Here is a 24,185-nt window from a genome sequence, read left to right as displayed (position 1 = left end):
AGCAATTCTTTATTGGGCAAAAGCATATGCAGGTACGGGGTGTCCCACCACTTGTACATACATGGCACACACTGTGGGCTCCAGGAACCCCCTCGGGCACCGAGTCCCACCCCGAGCACATCCCTGCCCGGGACGGAGAGTCCCACTGCCACCTCGTGGGAAAGGGACGCATCGCCTCTGCTCTGCCAGCGGCACAGCGGGAGCAAACCTCCTCCATGCAAAATCCCCGGCCCTGCTGGGGAACGCAACCCGCAGAAACCTCAAAATCCCTGGCTGGGAGGGAGGAGGGAAGTCCACACATACCAGAGCTAGAGGCATCATGAATTAATCTGATCTTTCCATGACTGTCTCCATCTTTGCTCCCCAGGTTGACTGGGAAGAGAGGGTGCTACCACACAGGGCAGGTGCCTGGCTGCAGGCACTGGACTGAGGGAAGAGTAGAAAGACTCACTGCCAGGAGGCCAGGACCTGCTCCTACACTCCTGGTCTCACCCAGGTGAGCCACAGCACCCCTTGAGGGCGCTGGCTGTCCAGGGACAGAGCCTCAGGCATTGAAATATTGGTCCCATGCAGAAGATTCACAGCTGAGGCAAACCTGTTAATTCCATTCTGCTCCCAGTTAGCACCAGGTTATTAAAAGAAGAGTTCTGTTCATTTTCATCAGGATGGGCCACAGACAATGAAAATCCTGCTTCAATGTGCAGTCAGAGAAATAAGGTACCTACAAACCTCCCCCACAGAGGGAATGAAGCAGTGAGCAACCCCTCACGGCTTTGAGAAATCAGCCTGCAGCAACTCCCAAAAGGAGGTCTGGAAACAAATCACTATTGCTGAAATTGCTGTGGGTCAAGGACATCCCACCCCACAGACACAGAGGTGGTTCTGCTCTCTGCTCCCCCCCAGGCTGAGGGGGCTGCAGCTCCAGTCTGCACTGGTGTGGTAATGGGGAGACCCTCAATCCTTCTTGCCCCACGGCATCTCCCTCTCTGCATCTCTGATGCTGGCCAAAGAGCCACAGCACAGGCAGGGAGGGAGGGACAATTGCCCTTTCACAGACCAGCAAAGCATCCTGGGTGAAACCCTGGGTGACAGGAGTGGGGCACTGTGGGGTGCCAGGCAGGGCCACACTCCTGCATTCAGGACTATAATGACCCAAGCACTGGATGGGCAAACTGAGCTCTGCCCTCCTGAGCTCCCAACAGGGCTGAAGCCAGCTCTGAGCTAGAGGCAAAGAAGGAAAACAGTCTTAAAAGTCCATCTTCTGGGAAAGGTGTCCTTGGGCCCCATACCAGGGTCAACGGGGATTCACACCATCCCTTTGGTCCTCAAACCTGCAGTCTCCATGTCAGGGAGCAGAGGAGCCTCAGCACAGTCCTGCACAGCTCCAGGAAAGCAGGACTGAAGGAAGGACTACACCTTTGATGGGCCTCTCTGGGCTGCTGGGCAAAGGAACATCACTCCTGAGCTTTACTCTTATTTTTCTGCTTCCATATTTTGGACAAGCGGAACTTGTTCTCCTTCCTCTTTGGCTCCTGGCTTTCAAAAGATCCATCTGCAGGAGAGGGAGTAGACACAGAGCAGGTTGATACCCACAGCTCCAGTGCCCCCCAGTGCTGCTCTGTAGGAGTACAAAGGGCCCTTACCCAACTTCTGGATCATGTCTGCCAACATCTGGTCCTCCTCTAGCTCCCTGAAATGGAACAGCATGGTATTAGAAAACTTCGCTGTGTTCATGACAAGGTGTTAGACACCAAAAACCACACAAAGACTGCTGTTATTCCCCCAGTGAGAAATGACCAAGCTCCACAGCATAGCCTGAGAAGGGTGCAGGAAAAAATCCCAACAGTTAGTCCTGGACATTAGCAAATTGCATCTGCTTCCCTTGAAAGCAAGAGCCTGTGTGGGGATTTCCAGGCCTTCTCCCAGCTGGCCTGTGAATCATCCGAGTTCATGGAGAGATGAGGCACCACCACACCCGAGGAGATGAATGAAGGCTGAGACACTAGTAGCCCAGGGTGCTATGGAGGTGCTCATTGCAATGGGGACAAGCACACTGCTATCACCTCATTGGGCCTGGGCATTACTAGAATCCAGAAGCTGGAGTTGGTGCCCTGAGGTCAGGAAATGGAGGCTGCTCTCAGCATCAGGAGGCACAAATCCAGCTACTTGACACAGCAGTCTTCCTCTGAACTTGGGAAGGATCCAGCTCTTGGCTACAGTTGTTCCTTCAGTTGCTGCAGCAGATGAACACATTCCTGGCTTCATGTTCCCAGAGTCTTCCTGCAGCTCCCATACTGCCTTCAGCCTACTCATCTCCAGCCTCTCCCTCTCTTCTCCCACTTTCTAACAGCAGCTTTAGCTTGAGAGAACACTGAGCAGGGCTGCAGTCCTGATCTCTTTCCAACAGCTGCCAAAGATGCAAAGGCAGCAGCATTTAGGGCAAGATGGTTGGTGACAGGTGACCACCCAACTCTCATGGAGCAGAAGTCTGGACTACAGCCATTCATCCATCCCTGCAGCCTGGGCAGCAGCAGAAATATAATGAAAATCATCCCTAGTGTTGGCTCATTTCCCACCATCCGAGGGCCCTCACCTGAGTCTGTCCTCATCCAGGCACTCCACAATATTATTCCGATCATTGACCGTGTTTAGGTATGACTCCAGAAGCTCCTTCTCTCGCTCCTTCTCCCTGGTTGTCTTCAGTTCATCTGTACAAGACAAGGAAAGCCCATCTCACAGCTACAGCTAGTACCTCCCCACTGTGCCTCCTGCCTCCACCCTGCTCCAGCAAGTCTAATTTTATTATCCTCACACTCAGGGGCACATCCTACATTCCCTTGGAAAGCAGAGGTGGGTTGGATGTTACAGGGAGTCTGCACCTGACAGCTCGACAGCACAGTCAGGGGACACCCCACAGAGCAAGTGCAATCCCAGGCAGTGCCATTCAGATATGAAGAACATCCCAGGACTGGCACACGAAGTGGAGGGATCCACACAGCCTGGGGCCAGCAGGACTCCCAGTGTGGCTGGTCCTTACCTGGCTTGCTCATGAGGCGTCGCAATTCCGTCTCAATATTCCACTGCTGCTCTTCCAGCTCCTGCTGCTTCATCCTGGAAGGAATGACAGAAGTGATGAGCTCCTGCCCTGCCATGCCCCAGGGCTGGACCCTTCTCTTACCATGCTAAAGTCCCAACCTGCATTGCCCACAACTTGGGCAGGGGCTGGTGGGTCAGAGGAAATCTTCCTCCATCACATTTGTGAAGTTTCTCTCCACACAAGCTCTTCACAGACCCTAGGTGCTCAAAGGCCCATCAGCTAATCCTGCTGGCAGTTCTCCCAGGGACATCCTCAACCCTCCTCATCCCACCAATTGGCACATTATTTTTTTGGGCTGCCACACTCCCTCCCGTTCACTGCTCACAGGTGAAGTGCACAAGCAGACAGGTGAATTTCTGGTTGTACTCACTTGTACATCAGTTCTGATTCCTGTCTGAGCAACAGCTGTTTCTCATGGATCAGTTTGAACCAATCCACCATAAGGGCATCCTCAGACTCATCTGCAAAGGAGACAAAGGGCAAGACTCCAGAAGCTGCTGTTCAGCTCCCCTGGCTCAAACACACTATCCCTTGAGGGAGAGCTCACATGAGTTATATGAGCCACAGGCAACCTCAAGTGAAAACAGGTAAACTCCTGGGTACAAGGGATGCAGGTCACTCCCTGGGGATTCAAGGAAGCTGCTCACAGATACTCTGCTACAGGACACCCAGCTCATCTTCCACATGGCTGCCTCAACTCTGCCCTTCTGCATGAACCCACCAAGCCCTGTGAAATCAGAGCCAGCCATGACAGCCAGCCTGGCTTGGGATCCAAAAGCCAGATCAACAGTGGCCTTCCACTCCCAAAACTCTCTGGTCCTCAACCAAATTAACACAAGACCTTGCTCAAAGCTCAGGTTATGAAACAGCCAGAGAAGGTTTAAAATTCCCAGGGCTTTTTCTTTCTACACCAGGTACCTCTGGCAATCTGTTGTCTCACATGTAGCATGAGCTCTTAAATGGAGCCAAGAGCGCCCAGGAGTAGGACATGAGCCTCACACCTCCCCACCATGACAGAGCTGGCTCATGGTCTCCTTTACCTCCCTCGCAGGCACGCAGCTGCTTCTCCAGATCCACTCCTTTCAACTCCAGCTCATCCAGCTGCTTCTCAATGTCACACACCTTCTCCTGGATTTTATCCTCGGGGATGTAGTCTGGGTGCAGCTAGGAAAGTAAATGTAGGACTGAATACAGCTCAGTGCCCTCAGAACCCCCTCTGAGGTCACAGCCCCAACAGAGATGGGAAAAGGCATAAGGAGCCTAAGTGCAGAACCACATCCTGCAAGAGCCAAGCCAGCAGAGGTGCAGAGCTGGCTGCTCACAACAGAGTGGTGGCCACTGCAACACTACAGCACTGCAATAGGTTTGCTGTGAGTGATAACTCTACCCACACCTGTCAGTCCACAGAATTCTCCCTCTTTTGTTGGGGGACACAATGTCTGCCATAATTTTGTTTGGCTCTGTCTCATTCCAGCTTCTATTGTCTCCCTGCATAGGAGATAACTGGCAGCTTCTCCATCTGGTTTCTGCCCCAGAGCCTTTCACCCTTTTCCTGGGAATCCAAATAAACCCTCCCAGTAAGACAAACTTAGATATATCTGGGTAAGCACTCCAGAAGGATACCAAACAACCCCAGCCTGCTCCCCTCACACCTGGTTTACAGCCATACCTTGGTTGGGGACACCACTTGAGGCTCATATTTGCTTTTTGGAGCAGGGAGTTTAACTAGAAGGGAGAAAAAAAAAATCAAACAAAGAACGTCAAAACAACCTTTAAATAATTTTATGGTGTGGGGCAGTGCCTACACCAGCAGAGCACAACAGGTCCCAGCCATCCAACAGAGGTCAGAGATGACACACATGCATCTGCACGCCTGACCAAGGTGAGAGGTGTGTCCTCACAGCCTGATTTACTCCTTGTGGCTTGTCACTCAGATACCCCCTACTCACAGGGTGGTGCTTTCAACCCCAGGGTACAGGCAGTCACCTAATTCAGGTGTGACTTTGGAACTTCCACCCAAGAATATTGACTTCCACATTCAGTCACTACCTCGTTAAAACCCAAAGATATTTATTGTGGCAAAACCCATCCCTTATTAAGCTTCCAGAGGATAGCACAGAAAGGCTGGGTTACTGCCACAGGAAACACCAAGATATACTTTAAAATGTCCCTCTAGTGCTCTTTCGCAAGGAAGTATCAGTAAATACTGATGAAACAAAGATGGTCTAGGGTACTTCAGCATGGGTCTCAGGAAACTAAGGTTCAATTCCTCCCACAAAACACTTCCTAGGTGAGAAGTCCCTTAGGCCCCACTACACAGCATTATTTAGGCCCTGGACACCTATTAAAATCAATCCTTAAGCAATATGTATTTGTTCCACTGTGCCTCAGCTTCCTCTGCCCAACTGTGCTGCAAGGATAACTACAGAAGAGTGTGAGGTATTTGGATACCCAAGGGGCTGGGCTGGATAATTACCACAGAGAGAGAACAGAGGCGTACGTGGATGATGTGATAACGAAGGAAAACTCTAATTTTCAAAAGAGCACAGCTGTAAGAAAGGCAGCAGCAGTGCAGGCTCTGCACACACAAGGAGAAAGACAGGATAGACAGACTAGGGGAGCCTCATGAGAGTCTCTGGCAACTGAGGAAGAGCTCAAGGACAGCTTTCCAATTGCTCAGCCCTTGCTCTATCGCACTTTCTTAGGAAGAATGCAAAAGGAGAAGATGCTGGACGTGGCTGTGTTGTCCCTGCACTGTTGGCCTCCATCAGAGATCTCTTCCCTCTGGATGCTGCTGGTTTGCTGCCCCATAAACTACCTGCGACTCACACTTCTCCTAAAGATTCCTCCAAGAGGGACCTGGCCTGCCACGAGCTGTTTGCCTGAGCAACAATTCCCTCTCCCAGCTCAGCCCTGCATCTCCAGGCTCCTTCCAAGTGACCTCTGCAGCACCTCCAACCAAGGCAGAAAGCTGCACCAGTGATCATGAGAAGACCAAGGTCATTGGAGGGGAAGAACCAGTAAAATGACACTCTCTGACCATCTCAGGGTCTGATATCCCCTGATATCCTCAAGTTCTGGCTCGACAGACACAGGATGGGTTGGCTGCTTGCCAGCAAACTGGAACTAGGACAGCTGGCAAGAAAACCGTGGGGCCTCCTTTCTCAACAGAAAACACCACCTACAACGAAGAAAATGAATGATCTGCAGAAATGCTCATCATCCACAGCCCCACACAACCACCAGGACTAAGGGCAGGAACAGCAGCTGACTGTTCATGGATCTCTCTGAGTGCTGAGGCATAACACCTACACAGAGGAGCAACAGTCTGCCCTTAGTCCACAGTGTGCTCAGTGACCAGCCTTTCAGATGGCAGACTTGGATACACATGAAGAGGGGCGGGAGACTGCTGGGAAAGTTTCCCAGAGTGGCACTCCCCAGTGGAAACATTAAGCTTCAGAAAGATTGATATAAACCCTGGCCTCCCTTATCTTAACAGCTCACTTCCTGGGAGAGACTAATGCTGAACTTTGTGGCTGAGCCTAAGAAAAAAAAAGATGGAAAGTTTTAGGAAAATCATGGCAAAGGAGGCACACTAAATTTTTAAAAAAAGACAACTGGAGTTTGAATGCTTTGTAGCTGTCAGAGGTCCTGGCTAAAGGACAATGCTGGAATCAGCTAACAAACCAAAGCATGAGGCCACCAAGCCATCGGGACCCATCCTGCTTGCTCCAAGACAAACATCAGGGGCAGGGCTGAGCTATGGCGTGAGGATCTTCTACTCCAGATAGATAAGACAGAGCTAGATGGGGTAAGGAAAGGGGAGGGAAAGAGGCTGAGCAAGCAGGACAGCAGCAAACATCAGATTAGTTCCAGAAAATTTCATTAGCATAGTGAGGGATATGATGGAGCAAGGACAACTGGGCAATGGAGGAGAGGTGCACAGTGAAGCTGTGGTTGAGCACTCAGGGGTAAGAAACTGGATTAAGAGTAGGGACAAACTGGTCAGAACTGGTCAGGACATCTTTGAAAGTCTAAGATACAGCAGCCTTGGCTCCTGCTGCTGTGGGTCCTGCCAGCTGAAGTCTCTGGCTGACAGTTCTCTGCATTCCTTTTATTTCCCAAAGCCACTCAACTGAAGAGGAACAGAGACATCAAGTAGATCTCAGTTCCCCAAATTAGGAGATGGTCCTCTTCATAGCATTGAGTCTAAAGAATGACAGGGCAGTGACCTTGACAAATCCCTATTTTAATTTCTTCCTTTCCCACTGAATTCTCTGGCCTTGCTGCTTCCTGCTTTTAGGCCAAGCTGGCTAATAAGAATTAATTGCACAGATTTTCCCCTCATGACAACAGCCACAGAAAACTCAGGGACACATCTCCCATAAGGACCAGTCAGGCTGTTCCCTCACAGTGCAAAGGACAGAGGGCTGTTCAGTAGGCAGAAGAGATCTTACATGTAGCAGTGCTTGTCTTCAACTCGTTGCCATCTTCCTCCTTCTTGGCAGAGCCCCCAGGATCTTTCCAGTCTTCTTTTGAATTCTGACAGCTCCTGATAAGATCTGAGCTGGGGATCAACAACTTCTTTACGAATCCACCAGAGGAAGCTGGATTAAGAAGCAGAGAGGTTTTGGGTAAAAAATTTCAACTCTCATCTCATTAAAAAATCCCTCTATTGCTCAATGCCTCTGGCACTCACCACTAGCCAACTCCATTTCTAGTCCTAGTTCTCCTCACTTGGTGATAATGAAGGGCATAAGCCCAAAGTAAACAGGGAAAAAGCACTGATTACAAGACCAGAGTAAGAGAAGAGGAGAATAAACAGTTGGGAGAAGAACAGACAGTTGGGAAACATCACCAAGATTTCCCACCATTACATAATCATGCAAGAGAAACTGAAATCTTGCTGACTGTCTCACAGAATGGCACCCTGTGAAGACTGAGACCCTCTCCTTGGGGAAAGATGGCTCTCCAAACAAAGGCACCAGGGCCAAAGCAGGTGCAGAGAGCAAAGATCCCTGAAAACAAAGCACAATCTCCACCAACATGTTCTTCACATGTGCCTTGCAGCACTAATGCCTGTCCCCTGCCTGATTAGCAAAATGAAGGCAAAGCTTTTATCCTTCATACCAGAGTCCTGCTTTGCTGGTGGAACAACTAATGGATTTGGCTTTGTCTCCTTGTGTGCTGGGCTCCCTGTTCCCACCTGGGAGTTATCAGTAGGTTTCTTAGAGCCACCTTGGTCTCTGCAAAGAAGAAAGACAAAGGTAGGAAACCATCCCCCTTGCAGAATGGTTCACAGGAAGAGTTCTAGACATCCTGGGCTGGATCTCCATCTGGGATGGTCACACTTTTCTAATCAGAGTCCAGCAATTTGAAATATGCTTTCCCTCCCCAGAAATGAAAGCCTTTTGTTTTTCATTAATTACTGAAAACAGAAGCACTAAAACACAGAAGCTCTTCCCTTCTCTGTGCACACAGACTTGCAGCAGCAAATACAGATGCAGGCATGGACATCCCCATTCACTTGTCACGGAGACCCTTCATCTCCAAGACACTCACTTGTTGGTTACAGGTTTCAGCCGAGATCTCCAATCTGCTGGGCTCTCAGACTTGTCTTCACCAACATTTGTGCTTCCTGAAGAAAGGAACACAGCAACATAATATCAGATCCAATAAAAAGAAACAAGCCGGATTTGAGTCTCAGGAGAATCTCAGGAGATACACCACGCACTGGGGCAGATATTATGATGTTACTGCAGCAAACCAGCACCAGCTGAACAAGTTTAACATGGACGGATTCAGATACAGTATGTAGTAAATAATCTTGGTGGCATTTTGTTCCTTTCAGTTCAAATGCCTTAAAAACTGTGCATCTACAGAAACACAGACACAGAGTAAACGAACAGGCATGTTCAACAGCAATACAACACAAACAGCTCAGATCTCAGAGAACAAAGGCTGGGGCAGGGAGACAGACAAAAAAACCCCATAGAGGCACAGCAAACTGCAGAGAGATAGAGCTTCTGGCCCAAAAAAAGACAGTCACCTGGAGGTGCTTGAGACACTGGTAATCCCCAGAATATCATCCCTTGGCCCACTGCTCAGTCACCATGGTGGAAGCTTGGTTCAATACAGACAAGGAGGCTCAGTGAGCCCCAACTGCAATCAAAAAATTATCACAAAGTTCTGGCAAGGTCTCCCATCTGGGAAAGTCTACCTGAACCTCTGAAAGCCACCATGATCCCAGTGTTTGATAACAGCAAGTACAACTTCAAATACCTGGAGATCCTCAGAGCAGTAAAATTTACCAGTGCTAGAAGGAGAAACTGCACAGGGACAAATGGAGGTGTGTTGAGCCCCACAACTCTGGAGCCCTACAACCCTTATGTGGTGGTACAGACAGAAAGTACAGGAGTCACGGACACATTTGCTGTGCTGGTCCAAGAGGAAGGCATAACGTTGGCATGTTATGTCCAGGCAGAGCTGTGTACCATCCTCACCTTTATTGCTTTTTGACTCTGGCTTGTGCAGAGAGTCAACAGGTTTGCTGGCAGCCTGGTTCTTGGGCAGAGGGTCTGTAATCTTGTCCTGCTTTGGTGCTGTGTACCCTGTTTTGCTGGACTGTGCTTTTGGAGCTGGACTCTGAGAACTGGCGGGAGAAAACTTGCCACTGCAAAAAAGAACAGCCTAGTGAGTCTTTTTGAAGGGATAGACCTTTTTAGGTCTTTCCAAAGATTTGTATGTGTCCCTCTACATGTCTTTAAATCTGAGCCACAACAGCAGTCAGGACAAAGGGAAGAAAGATGTAAGGACTTCTCCAAATTATCCCAAGGAACATCTTAGCAGTAAAAAGAGAAAGATAAACAGTGCTTACCTGCTGGATGCTGAGGAGCCAGTGGAACTGAGTCCTCCTGGCCTGCTTGGAGAAGTGTTTGATCCAGCCAGAGCCTGCATAATGTTGTTACGTGCCTGATCCTTCCCAGCATTCACTCGACTGACCTCTGCAGTGGTTTTGGCAGGGACAGTTTTGTCAGGGCCATGAGGAGACTGGGCTTGTTTTTGAGTGTCAGAACTTTTATTGCTGGAGGACTCCAACGACCGAAAAAAATTTTCCCGGGCTTGCTGTGTTTTTGTTGTAGAGGTTGTCCAAGGAGGCCCTGCTGGGGTACCTCCACGGGGATCTGTTTTGTTCCCCAACGAGGTACCTTTGCATTCATCTGATTTATTTACAGCTGAAGAGGACCATGGAGTATTTACACTTCTGAAGCCAGAGCTTCCAGAAGATGAAACAGATGGCTTGGTTGAATTAGTGAGGCCTTCCTGGCTGGGTTTCTTCAACACCTGCTCTGGTTTCTTGGGTTCTGCTGCTTTCTGGAATGCCCTGGCAGCAGTAGGGGCTGGGGTACTCTCAGGTTTGTTCCCAGTGCTGTGGAGACCAAAGATCTGGACATTGTCTGGCTGCTGGTGGCTGGTACAGATGAACGTACCGGGCTCAGGCCCAGCTTTGTAGCTTCCAGGAAGAAGCAAGTTCCAACATTGCCTGCACCTGTGGATACAAAAGTATCAGAAAACATCCTCCAGAGCACTGGGAGGCCACTGACACACAGCTCAGAGTGCAGGCACAACGCCCCATCAGCATGCGGAGGGTGAAGGTACCACACCAGCAAGGAGAAGACCCTGTGTGCACGTTCCTCAGGCACCAGAGCAGGAGCTGTTCATAGCACAGCCTCAAGTAGGAAAGGTGCGGATGAAAACAGACCTGTGCAGAGAGTTTCCCTTATGCACAGGTCAAGAGCAAGCCCAGGTTGCCTCCACTTCGTAAAAAATGTCCCACACCGCTCTCCCCAGTCCCAAAAGATCCAGGCTGCCCCTCTGCGACCCACAGGGCTGTGCCCCAGCTTTGATGAGCTGCTGTACCTGAAGCAGTTCCTGTGATAGAGCTTCCCATCGACCAAGTAGCGCTGCACCAGGTGCACATGTTTCCCACAGATCCCACAGCTGCTGCTGGGGACATTCCCGCTCTCTGCCAGGACCCTTTTCTGTGGGGAGAGGCAGTGGGTGAGCAAGCAGCACCATGGCCCCACGTACAGCTACAAATCTCCCAGGCAGGTAAGCGTTTGGCATGCACAGAGGGCAGAGAAGAGATGTCCAGGAAATCCCTGCTCCCTACAGCCAGTGGAACGGCCCTCAGAAGGACAGAGTATGGGGAATATGTTCCCACAAAGTCAGAGGACCACGGTGTCCTATCTGCCTGTAGGAAAATGAAATGCAAAGGTCTCTGATCTAAATTAGTTGGGAAAAGCCTTCCCTTCTTCTGCCCTGTTTTCATCCCTACTCTGCTTTGAAACTGTTTCCAAGAATTGAATCAATGTTTTCTAGCAAAAATAACACATCCCGTTAAAAATCTCCATCCCCAATATCTAGGAACAGCATATCCACATCCTAAGACAACCATGTCCTGTTCACCACTAGATGAACCCCAGGTGGCTGATGGTTTTCCAATGACTCCCACCTCAACCTGTGCAGTAACCAGACCTCTGATTAAATCCCTCATAGCGAGCAGAAAATTTACCACTTGGAGTCTTGAACTAGCCTAATACTCTACATCTCACTGAACAGATTTAAGCTATAAACAACACCCAAAGCCACATTTCTTACTGTGGTAACTGGAGAGGTTTCCTTTGGCTTAGCTCTGGCTGGTGGGTGGGCAGGAGCCAGTTTTGGTGGCACTGGCTTAGGAGGCTCTGGAACAGTTTTCTTCCCAGGATGCTGCTCCGGAGGGTCAGAGGAAGGACGCTTGATTCCAGCCATGCCTCCAACTGGAAGAATAGGAGAAGGGAAGATTTTAAAGGAACATAAGGAAAACTCATGGGTTTAGGAGTAATTCTATAAAGAGTGCCATAGTGGTGCTGACTTGCCACAAGCAGCCTGAAAACACTCAATTCTCTTTGCAGATGAAATAAAACCCCTCAAAATTCACTACAGGTGGAGAAAAGAGAATCTCTAACACACTTCAGTCAAGCAAGGAATGATGCCCTGTCCCCTCGGAAGTGCAGGGAGACTTCCCTGGGAAATGAGGCTTCATGCCAAGTTTTTACAGACAGGACCCCCCCGACTGTCTCATGGGGATGTTATTTTTGCACCAATTCCTATTCTGAATGAGATGTCTCTGTGCTCCTTGTGGGATATTTGAGCCACAGCTTCATTTCAAGAGCGACCAATTAAGTGGGCACCCATCTGAAAAGAGATTATACCCTTCTCAGTAAACACAGAGAGAGTCTGGGCAGGGAGCAGAGAGGGAGCCCAGTTCCCAGCAGTCTTCCCTCAAGAAAGCCAGCTATCCAAATAAACACCCAGGGCTCCCACCACAGTGACCAGGGGACTGGTGACAGCTGACCCAGTAAACAGTTCAGGCTTGGGTTGCCCCCTCACTTCCCACTTGTGCCATGTATTGAATTCCCAAAGCCCAGCACAACGATGGGTGGCTTCAGCTCTGTTCTTCCATAAATGCACGACCTCAATAAAATGTTGCCTGCTCCCCCTCTCTGTCCTCCTGCGTCCCGCTCATTTCATGGTCCTGCCGGAACCCAGTCGAAGGGCCCGGCTGTGATTCTGTGACTCTTCTTGGTGTCAGAGGGCACATTCCAGGCTGGGCTCACTTTCAGACACACACATTCACCCCAGCAGCAGGAATGCAGCCAAAGTGTTTTGTGGGACACGAGAGAGTATAAAAATGTGCTGTGCTTGATGATGTGGTAGGCAAGATGCTGAGGGGGAGGGAGCAAAGACCCCAACCTGACCCAGATTCTCACCACTTGGCACAAACACGATGGAATGTGTTTGACTTCGATCAGAATGCTTTTCAAACAAGAAATAAAAAATGGAGAGGGAAGAGGGAAGAAGTTGTGGAGGGAGACAAACCCCATACTTAAATGTGTAAAGAAATAGAAGAGGGGGAAGAGTTTAGACATTAAGGTCAACTCTGAGTGAACTGTGCTTTCTTTTACTACATATATCTCCATTTAGATTCACCTTAACAAGTTAAGCAATTCATGTCCCACTTTCTAAAGTTTCCTCTGGAGGAACCTGTGAAATTGGTTTATCATATTATTTCATTTTGGATGAGCTTAAAGCCAAATATAAACCAAGACTACAATAATGCTCCTGCGAGCCCGGATAAACTCTCCAGTACGTGAATATAATGCCTTGGCAGCTCTGTGGCCTGTTTTATGTTTGACAGAATTGCTACCACAATTATGCCAGTTAAGGTGATAATTTTCTTCTTCCTTCCATCATTAATGCTGTGCTGTACAAGCACTACCATTGACGTTGTTACATTGGCACAGCCCCACAGACAAGCTCAGCCTTGTTTGATTCCATGTTCTCATCAGCCCTCCAGTGTGGCAAGGACTGGAACAGGGGTGGAGGTGCTCGAGAAAGGAAAGCTGAAGTAGGGACCATGGAGAAGAACCTCCAGTGCTCCTGTCTGGCTGGACCATATGAATTTTTAGACTGTGTTTTAAATTTTAAGGCAGCAGTTTTAAAGACAAGACATGGCCCTGTACCCTTCCAAAAGCACTGGTACAACTGTGTGCAAAGAGTTCAGATCCCCCACTGAAATAGTTCTGGAACCAAAAAGGCCTCTGTGCAGTCTATTTTGCTTTTCCAAGCTCGTTAGGAGTCAAGGGAAAGCACGAAATGAAGCCCTGATCCTTCCCATCCCTCCAGGGAATATGGTACTTACTAGGAGACCGTCCATGGAAGTAGTTATAATACTGGGAAACATAGGTGAGGATGCTCAGCCTGTCTGGTACCTTCAGAGCAACCATATCCTCTGCATCCAGTAAGGCTGGGATCCCCAGCTCCTCCTCCGCCACTCGAAATGCCTGGAGAAGGAAGGGGAAAAAAAAAAGGGTCTTGTCCAGCCCAGACAGCAGAGCTGCTTCTCATCAGAAGTAAGAAACTGCACTGCAAACAGCCCCACTCAAATAATAACTGTACAGGGGAACAGCTGCACCAGTTTAACTCCTACATCGTACAGTGTTACCGGAACCAAACGGAGTCGTGGCTTCCAGCCACTGCCTTGAGAAATCCAGGCAGGGAGCCAAAAATCTGGTCTGGCAAGCTGGCCATAGCTCACTGCACAGGAACTCACCTGGGCTTCCCCTGCTCTTCCTCCAGCCTGCCTCTGTCTGGAAGTGCACAGCTGCAGAGAGCCAGGCCTGGCAGAAGGGAATGAGCCAGTCCAGGCTGGCAGACTCGTTTCCAGGCTTCCAGCCCAACCTGGAGCGCTCCCCAATTAACGGTGGGCTGGTAGGTGCTTGCAGGCAGCTTTCATCTCCAAGTGCTGTGCAAATGTTAAAGCTTCCTCTCTACTACTGTCTGCTCTCACCCATCTGAAAATGGGAAATCTTAGGCTGCAGGAGGGACCCCTCTCTCCCAGACCAGAAAGGGGGAAGAGAAGAATTCCTGATACCTAGCTCCCTTCCAGCTTAACTGTTTCCAAGCTGCCTAACATGTATTTAGGGCAAATATTCCTCTTTGAGGTGCTCTCTGCTTTGAAACTGCAGGATCAAAGTCAGGTAAAGGAGGCAAAAGCCATTTTCTTTTGCCTCTGAACAAGAGACTTTATTAGAGGACCAAAAAGAAATTCCAACATCCATGAAGCAACTTTGCCCTCACTCAACTCAGTGTAACGCTTTTACTGAGAACTTTCTCCAGCCTTGTTCCTTCCCAGCTTATAGGAAAAATCCTTTCCCTCCCTCTTTGGAGCATGCCCTTTGAAATGCTAACACAGCAAAGCAAAACAGCACTTGCAGGACCAGAAGCACAAAGAAGGCTACTGTTGAAGCCCACAGTGAAAGGGTTAACAAAAGACTTGAATATATTAAAACCCTCCGAATCTGACCTCTGGCACGGACACACACAGTGTTGGTGTACAAGCCAACCACTCCTGCTTAGAAGAAACAAACAGCCACTATTTTTCAGCAAGATAATTACCATTTTTTTCCATTGGGTATCCCAGTAAAAATGTAACAGAGCTGACATTAAAAATGCTTTCAGCCAGTTACCTCCGTCTGTGTCATCCCAGCTGCCAGCCCAGTCTGGCACTTGCCTGTCTTGTAAACTGATATTTAATATATTCTTTGGAGTGTTCCCCATTCACTGGCTGCACAACTGGTCTGACCAGTGGAGTTTTCTTGCTGGACATTCCTGGTGTGCAGAAAAGTGGGAACATAGGTCATGCCACCTCCTGCCACACTGTGCCACAGGTCAGACCAATGCAACAGGCACAGAACAAGGGCAAGGGCTGCCTGGACCACGAAGAGGAGGGTGTTCTGTGCACACGACAGGTTTGGCCAGAACCAGGTGAGCAATGCAGAGAGCAGCACTAGGATGTGGTGTCCCATGTGCCTACAGCATCCTCATATTCCTGGGAACTGCTCTTGGCTGGAGATCCAACAGAATCACCACCTAACAGGGTCCAGCTGCCCTTCTCCTCTACCTACCTGCCCAGGTAGAGGAGCAAAAAGAAAGAAGCAACACATTATTTCTGCATTATGCTTTTCATCAGTGCAGCTCCAAGTGCTTTCCAAGGGAGGGAAGTGCCACTGCTGCCTCATCTATGCAAAGTGGGAAAGTGATACACTCGAGGCCACTTGAGCCAGCCTGGCACAGCCTCCTTCTGACACAGGCTCTATCTGCTGCACCACACCACCATCCACCAGCACTGAAAGAGCTGGATCCAAAGCCTCTAGAAACCTTTCTCCTCTTTATGTATTTTTTAAATCTTTAACAAAAATTGCCACCAACTGAAATTTTTCTAGGGCTTGGGATTGTTTTTTTGGCACTTGAGAAGTGACACATTCTTCCTTGGCAGAAGACCTTATATGGTAAACTGCAGCTCAGACAAGCATTTTTCACTTGCATAATACAGCCCCTGAAAAGAAGTTTTTGAATGGTGAGGCATCAAGGAGAGTCTGAACAACAGCAGAGAAACGGTGCTGGGAGAAATCAGACCCACTCGTATCCCAAGGGCAGTCAGAGCAAGAAAGTATAGGAGCAAGGATGGAGAGTAGTCTGATGGGGGAGGCCAGCCCAGGAGACAACAGGGTCAATCCCACTGATGGAAGAACCAAAGCAGCAGGATACCAACAGTTAAAAGGCAACTTAGTCAAGTCATCCTACAGCAGGTGGAAAAAAGGAGAGAGAGCAAAATAAAGGACATAAAAGAAACCAAGAAAGGGGGGGGGGACACACACAGACTGTGACAAAGGAGGGGAGCAAGTCTTTATGAGAGGCACAAAGAAGCTTTTCATTAATAAAAGCAGTGGAGGCAGCTCGTACAGCTCATTTCCCAGAGACAGGCAGAGCCAAGACCATCAGCCCAGCCAGGGAAGGAGCAACACTCAGGGCTCCAGAGAACCCCAGCAGGATGCCCGTCCATGGCAAAGGGGCCTTGATGTCTTCCTAATTCCAAAACTCCAGGGCAAAACACATGGTCTGAATCTCACCTCGAGGAGAAGAACAGGCAGGGCTGAACCCCAGAGTGGGACTAACTGCTCACACACTGCAGCACCAGCTCGGGAGAGGGGCTCCATCACAGGCACTGTGGGCAAGGCCAGGGATGAAGGGGAGCAGAAGCAAAGGAGCCAGGGAGGGACAAGTTTAGCTCTCCCAGCAGCAAGAACCACTTCACCTCAGCTCACTGTGTCAGAGGATGTCAATCCTCCAGCCCAGACAAGAGTAAACTGCCATGGTTCGTTCACATCTCAAGCTCCTGCCAAGCAGCCATGAAGCTGAGTGGAGTGATGCCAAGGGAAGAGAAGCATTATAATCCACCACCTCTCTTTTTGTGGTGGAGAAGGGGAGGGGAAAATCCTTCCTTGGGTTACTAAGCCCATGCTTGAATCCAGTGCAGGAGGAGGTTGGCCTTTGTAACTTCTACTTTCTCCATGAAAAGAACATGAGAAACTCCAATGCCTTGCTGCAGTGAAGTGTCCAGGCAGGATCAGGTTTTAGGATGTCTCCACCTTGATCTCCTGTACCAGGAAGGAACCAAAGTGGAGGGATACTCCTTGTGCTTCCTCTCTCACACCAGCAACCTCCCAGCTCCTGCTCCATCCCTCAGGAGCATCACACACTCAACATGTCTATGTTTTGACCTCTAGCATCTCTGTCTGAGTTCCTGCTGCCACTGGAAACAGGCCAGCAAAGAAGTGTGAACAGTCTGACGGTGATTTCAAGCAGCCAACCAGTCTGGACATTGCTGTTCAAACGAGAAGGTTAGGAGGTGCAGAATAAGGCAAAGGGTTTGAATACAGCACACTTGGCACACAGTGTCTGCAGGGTTTCTGTTGCTAAATCACACGAGCAAGGTGTCAGGTTACAGACTAAACCAAAAGTGAAACACTAGAAGTTACTTACCAGCTTGTTGTTCTCATACACATTTTCTTTACTGAGAGAGTCGAAGTTTCTAAAATACAGAAAGAAGAGAAAAATCTCAGGCTGGTGTTGCAGAGCAAACTGCTTCACTTCCAGCTTCTCAAACCTCCTGGAGCCTCACTGGGACAGAGCAGCCCCATACCCTCAGACAGCTCCAGAGAGAGCAGCGTGGCAGATCCCACCCTAGACAGTCACAGACCTGCTGTACCTCCCAGGGCAGAGATGTGCAGCAGGCACAGCCATCTGCCCACAGGCAGCACAAGACAATTTGGCACATCTACCCTTGCAGGGCTGACTCCCACAGCTGCCAGTGGACAGGACATGCTGATGCCAAAACATCCCAGTCAGACTGAGGGGTTCTGCTGAGATAGCCAGGAGCAACCTCTAACTTATGGGGTGGTTTCTGTTCCCCAGAAAAGCCTTGCTTCTCTCCTATCTCATAAAGATACACCAATGCCTGCCAGCCAGGTTTTAACATTCTCTCCCTGAAAGTACTTTCCAGTCACATCGATGTTCTTCTCCTGTTTTGAAAGTTGTCTCCACACAGAGAGACCTCAGCTCCAAGGAGGTCTCTCATGGATCCCTCATATGCTGCACGAATCACATGTTACTCCAACACACCCATATCCTCTGATCTCAGAAGATCCTGGGCCCAGCAGCACCCAAGTTTTGGTTTCAAATCCTCTCTTCTCCTCTGTAAGAGCTCCATAAAACCAGCACCAGGAATCTGCCTGGGAACTACCTCTGCCCACAATACCATCCTGCGGCTGATAACACCAAAGTTGCCAGTAGGAATCTTACTCTGCTTTTCCTGGGGCTGTCCCTTTTGATCTGTAATCATAACCAATAACTGAAAAGGAAGCAAGAATTACTGTTCACAAGTTACAAGCCAAAACCAACAATTCCTTTCCGCTGTCCCCAGATATCATCTCCCTCTTCCCCTCTCCCCATGTTTGCTCTCCCCATCTCTGGTCCAGCCCAGATGCCATTCTCTCTGCACTGTGCTGCAAACTCAGAACCTGGGACCTGGCAGGACAGGGATGAAAGCACAGAGAAGAATGAGTTTGTGCTACTGAAAGTAGAGCCACAGTGTGCTTCCCTCACTATAGCAGAGTGTGTCCCTGGCTTAGGAAACAGCCACAATCAGCCTTGTTTTAAACTGACAGCCACTTGCTAAATTGTGAATACAAAACTGGCTGTTGGCTGGCAGCCCTGCTCTCCAACACTGCTCCCTCCTGCCCAGGCAAGCAGGCAGGGTCAATTCCCTGCCGATAACCCCGTTTCACTTTACAATCCTTGTGTCTGCCGGCACAGAGCTAAGCGAGAGGCTGATATCCGAGAGGAAACTCTCCTCACTGATAAACAGAAAAGGCTACAGCACCAACTTTGCATGTTCTGCATTTCTGCACTTTCTATCCGGTGTGGACCTACCCCGTGAGCCAGTCCCTCACCTGCGAGAGGAGCCAGGGTAACAGTGTGACAGCCAGGGCAAAGCCGGCTCATGGAGACCTATTCATGAGACAAACACATGATCTGTGTCGCAGCAGGGGAACTTTTTCCACCACTTGCAACAGCAAGGAGCAAGCCAGGTCCTTTATCTGCTTAGTACAGAAAGCGGAACATTACATCATAAATAAGAGAGGCACCTTCAACAGGTTTGCTCGTCATGCCACAGCTTATGCCTCCTCCCTGCTTCCCACATCCGGTACTGCTACGTGGGATAAGGAGGGAAAGAATGACAGATAAGACCCAAAGGTCTAACTCCCCCAAAGAGCACATCAAGAAAAGGCACATCCCACTCTAAATCACAGACTCTTTCCTGTGGAAAATCAAAGCAAATTGAGGAGGTTTTTCTTCAAGCAGTGCTCCTGCCCAGAGATTTCCCTTCCCTGAGACAATGGATTAAAAAGAGCAACAAAAATAATCAGAAGCCAAAAAAGTTTCAGTGAAACAATAGATATGATCGTCCTGGTTGAGTCAAGCGAGAAAAATGTCTTTTTCTAAGAACCAGCTGAAGGAAGTGATTGCAGTGCTCTGCCTCACTCCCAGTTCTGTTCCCACATAGTCTCTGTAGCAGGAAAATGAATGAAAACACCTGCAAGAGCAAAGGGGAGCTCTTGCTTCCTTGGTCATGCTGGCACTTAAAACATAACACGCTGGAATTACTATTTACTGTCATTTAATGTCCTTCAACCACGCTGAATGCTGTTTGCTGGGATGGTGTGTGCACTGCCTGGCATGGAGCAGAGACCTAAAAACCCCAATCTTTTCAATGTGAATGTCTCAAATCCCCTTCTATTCCTCGAAAGAGACTGCAAACAATCAGGTGATTTGGTCATTTCAAGAGTCTCCTGATGTCTCAGCATCATTCCTTCCCTGGATATTCAGGTGAACTGCTTACATATAATATTTCTTTTGGAAATTGATCTTGCTGGTGCATCTCCTACCTCGGAGTATCAAAGCTCTCTGGACCAATGTAATCCTAAGACAGTAAAGCTAATACAAACAGAGAAGTAGGAGTTCTCCACTGAGAAAACACAGGCAACTGAATTAACTGGAAGAGGTGAAAAATATAAATGTGACCCAAGAGAAGGCCTCCAGTGCTGGAAACAAATCAGAGTGGATTTCACTAGCATAGGAATACAGGCGAAGTTTTTAGCTCCCAAAAAAAATCCTTCCCTTAGCAAAAGAGTGGCTGAGCATTTCTCAGGCCCACAAATCTCTGTGACCACTCACTGCTCCAGCTGCAAACATGCCACAGTCCTCTGCAAGCACATGTGCTTCCATAGGAGGAATCTCTGCTGCTGCTACTGCAAGCACTAACTTGATTGGAAACTTGACCTTGGAGCAGACTGAGAAAAAAAAAGTAAAACCCAGAGCCATGATGGCACCAAAAAAGTTTCTGCTTCTTGGCTCTTTTGTGCTGTTTTCTCTGTAGACAAAGAGATATGAGCAGTCAAAAGGATCACTGAGAAAGAGTGAGGTGCCCTTTGCCAGCTCACAGTCCTTCGACAGGGGGCTCAAATCCAGTGTGCCCTGCTGGGAACAGGACCTTCCAGCTGTGCTCTTTCTGGAGGTGCAAACACCTGGGGAAAAGAGACAGGCTGGGAATCCCATGTGGAAGATGGCCCCCTTCCACACTCCTGCTCATCCTCCTCTCAGGAACGCTGTTCCACACCCCTGTGCTCTTGCTGGCAGCTGCAGTGTGCTGCCAGGGTGACCGACAACAGACAAGGCCCCCTGACCCCCAAACCATCCTCCCCACACCTGCACCTCTCACACATCCACAAACCCACAAAGCCAAGCAGGAGGCTCTGCTTCACCCCAGCCTCTTGCTAAGGAGATGGAAACTGCAGGTAACCCGTCCTCAGCAGGGTCAGGACCCTCCCTGCCTGCACTGGTGACCTCAGCCTCATCCTGCCCCACTGAGCTGACAGTGACCTGGGAAATGCTGCTGAAGGAAAGGGCACCCGCTGCTGCTCAGCTGCCAAGAGGGATTTCACAACCAGCCCATTCACCAGCTTGCAGTCTGTGAAAGAGCAAGATCCCAGACGAAGAGAAGGTTCTTAATCAAAACCTTTCCTTGACATCTGGCATTAATATCTGAGCGAGCGTGCACAGCTCCCCTGCCTCTTCTAACTCACTTATCAGGCCAAGGTCACTAAAACTGTGGCTGGAGCTTGCACAACCATCACCACCACACATGGCAGCTGCTGTGCTCAGCCACGCTGCCACGAGGCCTCATGTCCCTCTGAATAGAGGAGCCTCAGGACTCCACAATCATCCCAGAAAACGGGCTGGGACCTGCCTGACACAGCGTGTGTGCCTGGCTGGGGCTGGCTATGAAGTCCTCCTCAGCTAGGACAAAAAAAATGAATTTCCATGGTAAATCAGCATGAATCTTCCCTCCCCCTGAGCATCCTTGTATGAGTGGGAAGTGAGTGGGAAATGTATTTCTAATTTTACACAGCCTGCCCTGTTCACTGATAACACACAAGCCAACATCAGCTAAGTTCTGGAGAAGTTACCATATTTTTTTGTTTTCCATCAAGAAAACAGGAAGGGAGGAGAGACCCCCACCAGCCTGTCATCTGAGCCACATATCCCACAAGAGAAGCCTGTGATTATGTCCATGTTTTGCAATTGCTTGAAGTTTTCCTGGTAATTTCTCAGGCTCCTGCAAGGAGAAATTCCCTGCACTCAGCCCAAGAATGTCATTTATGTAAACCAAGGCAGAAAACACACTGTTGCAAAACTCTGATGCTGTGACTGAATTGTTCCACAAGCAATTTATACAGCAGAGCTGCTACAAGAACACCAAGAGCTCCAAACACCAATTACCCTTTCCCAGTTTTATATTCAGTCTAACAGTCTTAATCTTTAACAGGGATCTTTGCTAGAAGCAAGGGCAGGAGCCCAGGATGAGCCCCTGGGAAGCAGGAGTGACCAGCCACATGTGCACCCAGCTGTATTTCTCTGCTGGTGTCTCCTGCACCAAGAACAGTCAGAAAAGCTGTTACAGACACAAGGACAGTCTGCACAAGTATTCTGCTCCAGGATCCAACACATGACACCTGGCAGCCCTGGCCAACAGCCACTTGAAAGTGTAATTTCTTTCCAGCAGGACTTTGCCCAGCAAGGATACACCTGGTGCTTTCCTGTATTACAGCACTGACACTGAGGAGGGAGGTCACAGATAAAAGCTACTTTAACCTCCAGGCAGTCTTTGCTGAGCTGGTCCAAGTCAGAAAGAGCTTCTGTAAGGTCCTGAATAAAGTCAGGCAGAGTGTCCATCATAAAAGAAAATGAATGGGAACAGAGATATGCCACAAGGAACATCTTCCCTCTTCAGCACAGAAGAATTTATTTAAGATATGTCTATCCACAACCCTTGTTGCACAGTTCAAGGATTATAAACAATTATAAACAATTATAAACAATTATAAAAAACTGGGCAACGGGATTGTTCCAGTTCTCAAGTGGCTGAGCCCCTGAGTACAGCCATGCTCCAGATGGGCCAGCGACAGAGCCTGCCAGGAAGCAGCCACAGCTCCTCTACGAGCCCCTCCTGGCCACCTCAACCTTTCTGCCCCGGCATTTTGTATTTTTGGGACTGTGAATCAAAGGAAGGAAAGGAAATATCTGGAGTCACATGGACATGACAGCATGTCAGGAAGTCACACACAGCAACACCCTGGTGACTTGCCCAATCACTGGGGACAACACAGAAAGGGTGTCTGAGGCTCCTGCACTAACCTCCTGCTGCCCAGGCCTGCTCCAGCCTCTTTTCAAGTTTCAACAGAGGAGAGAAAACAGGAGAAGACCTCTTGGGTTCCACCAAAAATGAGATACCTGTAAGAGGGATCTCTGCACACAAACCCATGTGGCAGGCTGTCCTGGGAGCATGAGGAAAAAGGCAGAATACATGGGACAGGAGGAAAACTGCAGTAAAGACCATCCAACCTGTTCCTCTACCAGCTGGACACATCTGACCAGGAGAGACCTAATGCTTCAAACAATACTCCTGGGCACACTTTGAGCTGCTCCCTGGCCTTTATCTCCCCTCTCAATTCCCCCATCTAAAAGTCCAAAGAACCCAGGAGCAAAAACAAAACCAAAAGAAAAACCAACTATGAAGCAGGATCTGTGACCCCTTTTGGCAATTCACCTTTCCAGATGTTAACATTTCGGCAGGGACAGTTCAAAACCCTCAGGACATGGAAAACACTTTAACCTCCCACAGGCAGAGCTCTAGATGGGAAAAACAAGGATGTGCAGAAATACAGTGGCTGTTGGGCCCTGCCCTTTTACTGCATTTTGTTTAAATAGCCCTCGCCTCCCGACTCCTGAGCACTGCTGTCGGGCTGAGCAAGGAGAGCCCAGCCAGAGCAAACACGACAGCAAAGAAGGAAACGCTCCCTCAAAGATCAGTGCCTGAACTTGTTTTGCAATGGAAAGGACACATTTAAAACATTTATAACTCAGCCACAGATGGAAGAAAAAGGAAAAAGGGAAAATAAAGGTGGGGGGGAAAAAGCGCATGTAGGCAGAGGGAGAGCAGAGCTTTTCTCCTGGAGATTTTGAGCGTGGGTGTGAGCAGATCGCTGCTGGTGGGTGATGTGCCTACAGGGAAGGCAAGAGCCCAGGGCCCGGGGTCCACAGCTCGATGGACGGCGGGATGACCACAGCCTGGTGAGGGGTCCTGGGCAGATGGAGGACGTGGGGCCGCAGCCCAATGGAAGGTGGGATGGCCACAGCCCATCTGCAGCCCGATGGATGGTGGGATGGCCACAGCTCAGCAAGGGTTCTGGGCAGATGGAGGATGCGGGGATAGCAGCCCGATGGACGGCGGGATGGCCGCAGCCCGGCGAGGGTCCCCGGCCACGAGCGGGGGGTCCCAGCCCCGCCGAGCCGGCAGCCCCAGCGCGGACCTCGACGCCCAGCCAGGTACTCACATGAGGTCGGGGCGGTGTCGGTGCAGGATGGCGCAGAAGGCGAGGCCGTCGCGGAACGAGGTGGTCATGTTGGTGATGCTGACATCGCGGTAGCCCTCGCACTGCTGCCGGCACCAGAGCTGCAGGTTCTGGATGGCGGCCATGGCCCCGGCGGGCGCCGCGGGGCTCGGCAGGGCCGGGCAGGG

At 49.6% G+C, this 24,185-nt stretch overlaps 1 protein-coding gene across 1 annotated transcript; it reads right to left on the bottom strand.

The window, feature by feature from the left end:
- MICALL2 (MICAL like 2) lies at window positions 1-24,185 on the bottom strand. Its single transcript, XM_027683652.1, has 17 exons — window positions 24,001-24,185; window positions 17,528-17,576; window positions 13,845-13,986; window positions 11,759-11,919; window positions 11,018-11,139; window positions 9,975-10,646; window positions 9,601-9,770; window positions 8,660-8,735; window positions 8,228-8,343; window positions 7,555-7,704; window positions 4,767-4,822; window positions 4,138-4,261; window positions 3,468-3,558; window positions 3,038-3,111; window positions 2,594-2,708; window positions 1,644-1,690; window positions 1-1,552 (listed from the first exon to the last, which is right to left on the bottom strand). The coding sequence occupies exons 1-17, from the start codon at window positions 24,141-24,143 to the stop codon at window positions 1,455-1,457; spliced, it is 2,406 nt and encodes an 801-aa protein (XP_027539453.1). The 5' UTR covers window positions 24,144-24,185; the 3' UTR covers window positions 1-1,454.

Source organism: Neopelma chrysocephalum, unplaced genomic scaffold (assembly GCF_003984885.1).
Source record: "Neopelma chrysocephalum unplaced genomic scaffold, ASM398488v2 Primary Assembly neopelma1_65, whole genome shotgun sequence".
NCBI lineage: Eukaryota > Metazoa > Chordata > Aves > Passeriformes > Pipridae > Neopelma > Neopelma chrysocephalum.
Note: the sequence above shows the minus strand (reverse complement) of the source record. Positions and strands in the feature narration are given on the sequence as shown.

Bases quoted from the DNA above. Each gene is read 5' to 3' on its own strand.
- MICALL2 (XM_027683652.1), bottom strand. From the start codon at position 24,143: ATGGCCGCCATCCAGAACCTGCAGCTCTGGTGCCGGCAGCAGTGCGAG. The intron at 3,559-4,137 runs GTAAAGGAGACC...TCTCCTTTGCAG, and splicing joins GCTGCGTGCCTGCGAGGGAG to ATGAGTCTGAGGATGCCCTT. The intron at 3,112-3,467 runs GTGAGTACAACC...CATTCCTTCCAG, and splicing joins GAATCAGAACTGATGTACAA to GATGAAGCAGCAGGAGCTGG.